The sequence below is a fragment of the Staurois parvus genome, unplaced genomic scaffold (assembly GCF_062004578.1).
Source record: "Staurois parvus isolate SC_StPar_1 unplaced genomic scaffold, SC_StPar_1.0 ptg000207l, whole genome shotgun sequence".
NCBI classification, from domain to species: Eukaryota; Metazoa; Chordata; class Amphibia; order Anura; family Ranidae; genus Staurois; species Staurois parvus.
Genome location: NW_028318003.1, coordinates 9,141,203 through 9,152,545, shown reverse-complemented (window position 1 = coordinate 9,152,545; position 11,343 = coordinate 9,141,203). Strand labels below are relative to the sequence as shown.

Sequence of the window (11,343 nt, the reverse complement as noted above, 5' to 3'; positions counted from 1 at the left end):
TTGCTCCCACAGTTGATTTGTTCACACCAAGCTGCTTGTCTATTGCAGATTCAGTCTTCCCAGCCTGGTGCAGGTCTACAATTTTGTTTCTGGTGTCCTTCAACAGCTCTTCGGTCTTCACCATAGTGGAGTTTGGAGTGTGACTGTTTGAGGTTGTGCACAGGTGTCTTTTATACTGATTAGAAGTTCAAACAGGTGCCATTGATACAGGTAATGAGTGCAAGACAGAGGAGCCTCTTAAAGAAGAAGGTACAGGTCTGTGAGAGCCAGAAATCTTGCTTGTTTGTAGGTGACCAAATACTTATTTTCCACCATAATGTGCAAATAAATTCTTTCCAAATCAGCCAATGTGATTGTCTGGATTTTTTTTCTCATTTTGTCTCTCATAGTTGAGGTCTACGTATGATGCCAATTACAGGCCTCTCTCATCTTTGTAAGTGGGAGAACTTGCACAATTGGTGGCCGACTAAATACTTTTTTGCCCCACTGTATATAACAAAATTGTGCAGCGCTAAAAAGTGAGTACATAAATAATGAAAAACACAAATGACAAAAAGTCCATAGGATGTGGATGACTGCCTGGGTGCATGCAATAATGAGTAAATTGATGATTTTCTTCTCCAATCTTGTGTAAATGGAATCACTACGTGCGAATCACCAATAAATCAAAAGGCTTACCAGAAGCCCTGTGACCCTCATAAGAGAAGTCAACAAAAGCTTTCATAGACTAAAGCAACAGCCGCCAACCGATCATCAGCAGACTTAACACCAACTCTTCCCCCATGAACAGGTAATATTGACACAACGTCACTTCAGTCCCCGGCGGCTCAGTCAGCGGCTTCATATACTGTATATGTGTAATTGAAACAAAGGTGCCGTTACGGTGCTCTGATCCTTTATAAAGCCCAAGAACCACAGTACATTTATACTGAGTGCATTCTCTTTATTTGAAAAAACTTGCTTTTTACTAAAAATCCTTATCATACACATCTCTTATGTGCATACACAAACCTCTATAAATAATTTTAAAATCATCTCAATGACATCTACATCCATAAAAACTACAAAACCAGTAATCACTCTATGCAATTATCAGGATATAAACAAATAAATAAATACATATATTTTAGTGTGTCAAACAATTGTGCAAAATGAAATGTACCAAGAACCACATATAGAAGCTTTAATTGTACACAACAATCGCCTGCATGAGTACTCCCAGCATGTCAATCACTTGATATGTTCCTCACTATTCCTTCTCATTCTATTTAGTATAATTATTTTGTAAAGGGCGTACAGTTCATTTTGATTTTATCTTCTGTGACACAGACAGCAGTTTCATATCACGAGTTGTACAGGTCATATGTTTCGTTGGTCTGTTAACATTCAGTTCTGCATACGGCTACAAGTGGGCAGTTTCATTTCAGCAATTCTTATGCTTGCCAGGAAATATCAGTTGTTGATGGTTGTTTCAGATGCTTTATCTACACAAAATCTGAGCTGGGCCTACGCAGTACAGTCTCCATTCAGTCCTATGGCACATTACCAAGGTATTTATATGTTTGAATGCTGACCCAGCTCAGAACATTTTAAAAGTGGCTAGGCAGCTTTTTGAGTGATATCTCTGTAAACTGGGAGGTTTGCAGGGCTGGCTGAGGGCAGAGAATAGTACATTATAAGTGCAACTACACAAAAGGGTCTTGGATTTCCATCAAGGACAATATCTACATTGGGTGTACATATCCCCCTATGTTTGTGTCACATTTTTCTGGTTTTATTCAACAATCCCCAAAAATATAAAGATAGGCTAATTGTTTTCCATTCAAATTGGCCCTACTGTGTGTTTTACTTTCTTGGGCCTCTTTCACATGAGAGGCCAGGGGCAGTAAACATAGGTGGCTGAGCTGTGGTTCTACTTCCCACCTAAAGTGTAAATTACAGCCAGAGGGGGCTGTTCACACAGCAAATTCAACACTGCAGTGTTGACAGGCAGCAGCGCCTTTCAAGTCAACGGGGCTTGACTCCCTTTTGCAGCACATTAACCCAATTGTAAACTGACATTCAACAAAAGAGAATTGCATTCATGAGGCTGCAGGAGTTTTTCCTGAATGTCAGACAGCAGTTGCTTCGATGTACTCTGAAAAGTAATCCACCATGGAACGTTTGTCAGAACTCAGTGTGGCATGAACTTGGCCTTAGGGATATTAGATTGAAAGTTCATTTGGGTGTGGGTCTCATGTAACTGGTTTACAGTTTTTTGTGAAGTATTGCAAAATATGTCAAAAAATATGGCAAAAAGGTCAAGCCACGTTCACTCTGAATACCAGCCCATATGCTAGCAAAAATCCTGTGCTTTTAATTTCCCGCGCAGATGGTTGGGTATTCAAAATTAGCGCAGCTTTAACTTATTGCTTACATTCAGTTTGGTAGGTGAATACCCTCTATACCACGGGTGTCAAACTGGCAGCCCTCCAGCTATTGCCAAACTACAAGTTTCATGAGGCTTTGCAAGATTGACAGTTACAAGCATGACTCCCAAAGGCAGAGGCATGATGGGACTTGTAGTTTTGCAACAGCTGGAGGGCTGCCAGTTTGACACCCCTGCTCTATACCCTTAGCAGATCAATCCCAGTCATCCCGATGCAACGTGCTAGTGAAAGTGCATGTATGGAACAGGTATATTAGAGTATGCAAAGAAAACCTGCATAGACCCTGGTAAGTATACAGTCATGGCCGAAATTGTTGGCACCCTTGATATTTTTCCTGAAAATCATGTATTTCTCACGAAACGTATTGCATTAACACATGTTTTGCTATACACATGTTTATTCCCTTTGTGTGTATTGGGACAAAACAAAAAAAGGGAGGAAAGAAAGCAAATTCGACATAATGTCACACAAACCTCCAAAAATGGGCTGGACAAAAGTATTGGCACCCTTTCACAACTGCGGATAAATAAGAATGTTACAAGCATGTGATGCTCCTGTAAACTCACCTGGGGCAAGTAACAGGTGTGGGCAATATAGAAATCACACCTGAAAGCAGATAAAAAGGAGAGACGTTCACTTAACCTTTGCATTGTGTGTCTGTCTGTGCCACACTAAGCATGGACAACAGAAAGAGGAGACGAGAACTGTCTGAGGACCTGAGAACCAAAATTGTGGCAAAATATCAACAATCTCAAGGTTACAAGTCCATCTCCAGAGAACTAGATTTGCCTTTGTCCACAGTGCGCAACATTATCAAGAAGTTTGCAACCCATGGCACTGTAGCTAATCTCCCTGGTCGTGGACGGATGAGGAAAATTGATGAAAGATTGCAACGCAGAATAGTCCGGATGGTGGATAAGCAGCCCCAAACATGTTCCAAAGACATTCAAGCTGTCCTGCAGGCTCAGGGAGCATCAGTGTCAGCGCGAACTATCCGTCGACATTTAAATGAAATGAAACGCTATGGCAGGAGACCCAGGAGGACCCCACTGCTGACACAGAGACATAAAAAAGCAAGACTACAGTTTGCCAAAATGTACTTGAGTAAGCCAAAAGCCTTCTGGGAAAACGTCTTGTGGACAGATGAGACCAAGATAGAGCTTTTCGGTAAAGCACATCATTCTACTGTTTACCGAAAACGGAATGAGGCCTACAAAGAACAAAACACAGTACCTACGGTAAAATATGGTGGAGGTTCAATGATGTTTTGGGGTTGTTTTGCTGCCTCTGGCACTGGGTGCCTTGACTGTGTGCAAGGCATCATGAAATCTGAGGATTACCAAAGGATTTTGGGTCGCACTGTAGGGCCCAGTGTCAGAAAGCTGGGTTTGCGTCCAAGATCCTGGGTCTTCCAGCAGGACAATGACCCCAAACATACGTCAAAAAGCACTCAGAAATGGATGGCAAAGAAGCGCTGGAGAGTTCTGAAGTGGCCAGCAATGAGCCCAGATCTAAATCCCATTGAACACCTGTGGAGAGATCTTAAAATTGCTGTTGGGAAAAGATGTCCTTCCAATAAGAGAGACCTGGAGCTGTTTGCAAAGGAAGAGTGGTCCAAAATTCCGGGTGAGAGGTGTCAGAAGCTTATTGATGGTTATAGGAAGCGACTGATTTCAGTTATGTTTTCCAAAGGGTGTGCAACCAAATATTAAGTTAAGGGTGCCAATACTTTTGTCCAGCCCATTTTTGGGGTTTTGTGTGACATTATGTCATATTTGCTTTTCTGCCTCTGTTTTATATTTGTTCCAATACATACAAAGGGAATAAACATGTGTATAGCAAAACATGTGTTAATGCAATACCTTTTTTGTGTGAAATACTTGATTTTCAGGAAAAATATCAAGGGTGCCAACAATTTCGGCCATGACTGTATATAGTATGCAGGTAATGATCCTGGTGAGAATATAAAACCCAGAAACCCAGAACTGTCATGCAGTTGCATTACTAACACATGTGAAGTGAAGAAAGAGAACTGGGAAATGTATTTAAAGACCAAGTAAAAAAAAATCAGCACAAGGGACATGACTTAGTATCAATCCAATGTGTCCTCTGTGCTATTGGCTCCTCATTTAGCTGAAGTCCTCCTACTCTGATCCTTAATGAGTGCAGATGATAGGTCCCTCAGCTCAGAGGATAAGGGCTGCAGGGGTGGGGGGGATCAGAAGGGGAGGATTTTAACTAAACAAGCCAGCAGCACGGGGGACACGTTGGATTGTGCAGAATTCTTTTTTCTTTTTTCTAAATTTAGGCTTTAACAAAAATCTCAATAGCCAAAAAGGCCTTTATTCACCATAAAGCTGCCAGACTTTAAGCAAAATCTAAAGCAGAAACTTGAAGATGCTGCAATATATCTTCACAAGCCCTCAAGACCTCTAATATGCAAAGAATGAATTGAGGACCCGAAGTTACATTCCACTCTGTCCTACATCATTTACCCAATAAAAGAGAAAAAAATACATTTGGTCGGAGTTGGGTTTAAATGCATTCAGTTTCACTGTTTAACACAAGACAAAATACACTTTCTTGTGTTCTGTTACCCTGGATGAAAGGTGTATCACCCACTGACACTCAAATATCCCAACCTTTCCTACTAAGACCTAGTGTCCATGAGTTCTACATCTCCAAGTGAGAGAACACTGACACCTAAATCCCAAAGTTTGTTGCTGAATGGGCTGTATTCCACTGTAAGGGGTAATGAAGATTGAAAGGCCTCTGGAAGTTGAGTCCATGGTTCCAGCAAAGAATGAAACTCTTTCTGGTGGTGAAGTCCAACTTGGTTTTTCTTCAGATTCTGTGATAAGTATTCTTTTATTTGTGGTTGCCACATACTCTCCAGTTCTTTCCTTTCTAAAATATTTGTGTTCTCCTCTGGTTCTTGCTGTCTCAGGTAGCCCAGTCTTTCATGTACCATTACTGTCTCACTGCACTTACCACAAGTTTGGATTTCTCTATCATCTCTACTATCACAGCAGCTGATGAGGTTCTGAGAGTCTGTTGATAGGCTGATACCACTGTCTTCACTTTTAGTGCTTTCTCTTTCAAAGGAGTGCTCTTCTTGTGTGTTTGTATCGGTAATATTGTGGGTTGATTTTGGCACACTTTCATCTACAGAGGGCACTTGAGAGGACTTTGACATGTTGATGACAAAGATTTGACTTCCAAACCCACTGTCTGCACTGCTGCTGATCAAAGAGTCCCTGAGCTCTGGTATGAGATGTTCATCAGGGCCATTCTCCCAGTGCAGGGTTGTTTCAATAACAGAGGATGATGGTTTATCCATCCATGACCAACTTCTCTGAATAAGAGACTTCTGCAAAAAGAATAGAATATTTGGCCATTATTTTGCAGCACTCTTTTATACGCTTACTCTACTTTTCTTACTTCTACATGCTCATACTCTTCTATCGGCTGGTAGTAGGAGTACAGTAAGGTTCATGCACGCTGTTATTTGTAGGTATGTCGCATACATTTTCAGACAATTTCCCACCCCTGGGAGCTACACGTACCTGCCATGTACAGCCTGTCATACAAGTGAATGGCTGTATGCAGCCATACTCTTGTAAACGCTGATGCTTCTTTGCATCATCATTTACCTGTACATGTGTATTTAACATATTTTCCAACATGGAGATTTCACATTCATAAAATACTTCAGATACACATGCATGGGTAAACGGTGATGCAAAGAAGCATGAGCACTTACAAGTGTATTGAGTCTCTGTCACTTTACCCACTATCTCTAACTCTGTAGTAGAGGTACACAGTAGACTATACAATATTTGCATTAAAATGTCATTCTGATATCATTACATGTTTACTATACAGCTCTTGGAAGAAATACAGTATTTTGGCCTAATTGTTCTGAAATGACAGCTGTCTGTATATTGCTTCATCAGGATTCATCAAACTCATATATAACCTGGAGGCTAAAAGGAAGAATTTGTTTGTTTGGTATGCTGCAATACAGACATAGGACCAGTATATTTTAGTGTGCCCTCTTCCTGTTTCAAACCTAAGTTTGTTATATTGTCTATTTGTAAAAATCTTTTTTTTACTCACTAGAGTTTTGGGTGTCTTGACAACTCCCCGAGTATAAACACAGATAAAGACATTGACAAAGATCAATAGAACCACAAAAGCTAGAATACAGGAGGCCACCACCAAGAGAGTGCTGCTTGACACGCCTGTAGAGACAAAGAAGAAATCAGAAGTTATCTTGGGCTCAACTGTCTGAAATTGTCATGTGAAATGGTACGTAATGGAAACATCACAAAAGCTGGGTTTCACTGGTTCGAGGAGTATTTCTGTAAACTGAGACCTGATCTTCAACACCATACAGAACAGAACATTATGCAACATCCATACTTTGCACACAGATCTTTGTATGTGAGATGTCCCTGAACCATTGATATACACTGCATATGTAGATGCATTTTAAGCACTTGTTTATATAACAATAATAGAATGCTGTAACAATGATAGCGTCCTACAAAGGAATTTCTTGCTGTACAGATGACAGTTTCAAGGTCTCACAAAGTACTATTCCTTCTAAGAAATCAAAGGTTATCTTGAGCTTAACCCTCTGAAATTGCCATGTGAAATGGTCCCTAATGTAATTGTCACAAAACCTGGGTTTCAATGGTTGGGTAAGTATTTCTGTTAACTGGGGCCTGATCTTCAACACCGTATATTTTTGGACAGTTGCTCCAGAACAGATCATCATGCAGTATCTACACTTTACACACAGATCTTTGTATGTGAGATGTCCCCAAACCTTTGAGACACACTGCGTATGTAGAGGCATCTCAAGCACTTGTGTATATAATCCTACAAAGGATTTTCTTGCTGTATAGATGGTAGTTTCAAGGTCTCACAAAGTATGATTCCTTCTAAGAGGGATTATTCATGTAGGTGGTGGAAAGAAAGAGGTTCCATAGTAATAGCCCAGAATGCACTTAAATGCCTTTATTACAAAAGGTAATTTTGCCATCTGGAAAATTCTTACATACTACAGTAATGAGTCATGAAGGCAATTGTCTCATGAATAACATAGTGTTGTAAAAGCTTCCTTAATAAACTGTTGCTGCAGAAGTAAAGGTATCCTTGTTTTTTATAGTGAATCCATATACTTTTTCCTTTTGGTATAATATTGCTATATGTTAGAAGGTCACTATCTTTATTTCTCACTTCCCACAAGCAATCCTTGTTAACTCTTACTGCAGTGACACCACATCATCATTAAAGGTAAACTCCAGACTTTTATCAAAAACACCAATGAATGCAGTTAATTATTTAAAAATATACTTTAGATGCAACTTGTATACATAACTCAGTTTAACTTGGTTTGAACCTCTTATAATTCCTGTACAATAGATTGAAAGAGGGAGGGGCAGTATTTTCGACAAATGTATTTTATTTATTTATTTCAGGTACTTAAATAGCACTGTCAATTTAAACAGCGCTTTACATCTATACTCTACATTCACATCAGTCCCTGCGCTCAAGGAGCTTAACCCCTTCCCGCCTAAGGGTAATAAAAAAAAAAAATAAGGTAAAGCCTAAGCACAATTTTGCAACTTTGACATGCATGTGTTAGTAAAACTCTACATATCACCACGACTACTTTGTGTATCCAGATGGATTATACCTTGTTTTTTTCAGGGCAAATTGGGCTTTCATTTGGCTGTAAATGGTAATGGATATTTACTGATTTTTTTATTATTATTATCAAATGTAAACTGGATTAAAATAGTAAAAAAAAACTTTTTCTTGTTTAAATTTAGCTGTATATTTCTTGCTACTACCATAACCTACCAACAAAAAACAACACAAAATAAATTATCCTGCCTCTGACAGGTGCAGCGATACAACATATGTGTATGTTAGTTTTGTTGTTTTGCTTTTTTTATCCTACCTAAAATACACTGACAGTGATACTGAGTTAAAAAAAAATCCTGCCCAAAAAAATACTGACTTTGACATTGACCCAAACTTGTGCTCCCTGCACAAAGAGAGACACATAAATATGCAGCCCCATGGAAAAAGCCCAGGTCTATAGGGCCGCATATCTGCGTGCGCTCATCAGGAAGGGATTAAGATCAGGGGCGTATCTGCCGCGAGGCAAACACGGCATCTGCCTTGGGCAGCACTTTTCAGGGGGCGGCCCCAGGCAGAAGGGACCAGTGCTGTCACTGCAAAGGGCTGTGCTGGGCCAGGGGGGTGTGCTCGGGCGGGGGTGTGCTTAGCGGCAAGGAGACAGAGAACCTGTCAGCTATGGAGCCGGCTGGAGAGGGGGTTGGGGCGGCACATAGAGGACTGTGCATTTCTCTCTATGCTCTATGTGCCGCCAGTCACCTCCCTTATCCATCTCCTGCATGTCAGCTACTGTATGCTCCCTCACGACCGCCCCCCCCCCCTCCAGCACTGCAGGGGATCTGTCAGCATATGCAGTCCCCAGTGCTGACAGTCCCCCCCCCTTCCCTCACACAGACAGGAGAGGAGAGAGAAAGCATTCCCTGCTCCTCCCGCCCTCTCCTCCTATGTCTGCCCCACCCACACTTCCAGCCAGCCTTGTGTATTCTTTCCCCCTTCCCCCTCTCTCCCCCTCTCTCTCTCCCCCTCTCTCTCCCCCCTCTCTCTCTCTCCCCCTCCTTTCCACCCCCCTCCCTCCTCTCTCTCCCTCCCCCCTCTCTCTCCCTCTCTCTTCTATCTCCTGTATCTCTCTTCCCTCTCTTCTCTCTCTCTCCTCCCCCCTCTCTCTTCTCCCTCTCCCTCCTCTCTCTCTCTGATTGGTGTCAGTGGGAGGAATAGTGCCACATCATTGGTGTCAGTGGGAGGAAGTGCCCCATCAGTGCCAGTGTGGGAGGAATAGTGCCCCATCATTGGTGTCAGTGTGGGAGGAATAGTGCCCCATCATTGGTGCCAGTGTGGAAGTAATAGTGCCCCATCATTGGTGCCAGTGTGGGAGGAATAGTGGCCCATCACTGGTGTCAGTGGGAGGAATAGTGCCCCATCATTGGTGTCAGTGTGGGAGGAATAGTACCCCATCATTGGTGTCAGTGTGGGAGGAATAGTGCTCCATCATTGGTGTCAGTGTGGGAGGAATAGTGCCCCATTACTGGTGTCAGTGTGGAAGTAATAGTACCCCATCATTGGTGTCAGTGGGAGGAATAGTGCCCATCATTGGTGTCAGTGTGGGAAGAATAGTGCCCCATCATTGGTGTCAGTGTGGGAGGAATAGTGCCCCATCACTGGTGTCAGTGTGGGAGGAATAGTGCCCCATCACTGGTGTCAGTGTGGGAGGAATAGTGCCCCATCACTGGTGTCAGTGGGAGGAATAGTGTCCCATCATTGGTGTCAGTGTGGGAGGAATAGTGCCCCATCATTGGTGTCAGTGTGGGAGGAATAGTGCCCCATCACTGGTGTCAGTGTGGGAGGAATAGTGCCCCATCACTGGTGTCAGTGTGGAAGTAATAGTGCCCCATCATTGGTGTCAGTGGGAGGAGTAGTGCCCCATCATTGGTGTCAGTGTGGGAGGAATAGTGCCCCATCATTGGTGTCAGTGTGGAAGGAATAGTGCCCCATCACTGGTGTCAGTGGGAGAAATAGTGCCCCATCGTTGGTGTCAGTGGGAGGAATAGTGCCCCATTATTGATGTCAGTGGGAGGAATAGTGCTCCATCGTTGTCAGTGGGCGGAGCTCTAATAGGAAAAGGTGGAGTCTAAATAGGAAGGGGTGGGGTTTACCGATGAAGGGGTGGATCTTAAACAGGAAGGGGTGGGACAAATGTAGATGCGGAGGGGTGCCCAATTTTAGTCTTGCCTAGGGCAGCACAAAACCAAAATACACCACTGATTAGGATAGATACATAGATAGAATGTTTATTGGACAAGTTATAGTTACTTTGAATAATTTATATATGTATGCATTGTACATTAGTCTTTGCTCTCTAGCAGCTTAGAATCTAAGGTCCCTAACTCACGTTCATACATAAACATACCAGGGCCAATTTAGAAAGGAGCCAATTAACCTACCAGCATGTCTTTGTCATGTGGGAGGATACTGGAGTACCCAGAGGAAACCCACGCAGGAACAGGAAGAACAAGGAAACTCCATACAGGTAGTTATTTTGTCCTATATGCAATTAACTGACAAGGAGCATGCTGACAAGAGGTGAGAGCAGAGAGATGATGTCATTAGTTTAGTGGTGTTCTTTCATTCTACAGTAACACTGGGAGGTAAGAGGAGACCTAGATGTGTTTCTTAAATGCAGCAGGTCATTAGGTGTGGTGCTGTGTGGTAGGGATTTAAAGATCTCAGGACTAGATGGACAGAAATACAAATCCTTTGTCTAGCTCGGGTGTCTGCAACCCGCGGCTCCAGAGCCGCATGCGGCTCTTTTTCACCTTGGCTGCGGCTCCGGAGCACACTGCCCACCAGGTGACAGGCAATAGGGCAGCAATGGGCAAACTACGGCCCGGCGGACCTTTTAATCCGGCCCACGGAGCTAGGCTCCCGCTAGGCTCCTCTCACAGTCCGCCCTGAAGCCCGGTGTAGCATGAAAATCTGTCTCCTATGAGGATCTGTCCCCCTCTACGTATTTGCGCATGTGCCGGAGATCGCCGATCGGCTGCTAATGCCTGAAACTGGCACATGCGCAGATACGTCGAGGGGGACAGATCCTCATAGGAGACAGATTTTCATGCTACACCGGAACAGCGCGGGAACACGGCGAGAGGAACGCGCGGAGCAAAGGTAAGTGAATTGACACAGGGGGGACTTAATATGGGGGATGAATTAATATGGGGGATGAATTACTATAGGGGGGATGAATTACTATATGGGAGATGAATTA

At 42.9% G+C, this 11,343-nt stretch overlaps 1 protein-coding gene across 1 annotated transcript in view; it reads right to left on the bottom strand.

The window, feature by feature from the left end:
• Nucleotides 1–4,365: 4,365 nt before the first annotated feature.
• The window catches only part of IL10RA (interleukin 10 receptor subunit alpha), a 33,139-nt gene continuing 26,161 nt past the window's right edge, over nucleotides 4,366–11,343 (bottom strand). The window contains exons 6-7 of the mRNA XM_089678649.1: nucleotides 6,549–6,673; nucleotides 4,366–5,799 (exon numbers count right to left, since the gene is read on the bottom strand). Of these exons, the coding sequence (XP_089534775.1) occupies nucleotides 5,080–5,799; nucleotides 6,549–6,673 (845 nt within the window). The 3' untranslated portion in view covers nucleotides 4,366–5,079. The remainder of the gene's footprint in view (nucleotides 5,800–6,548; nucleotides 6,674–11,343) is intronic.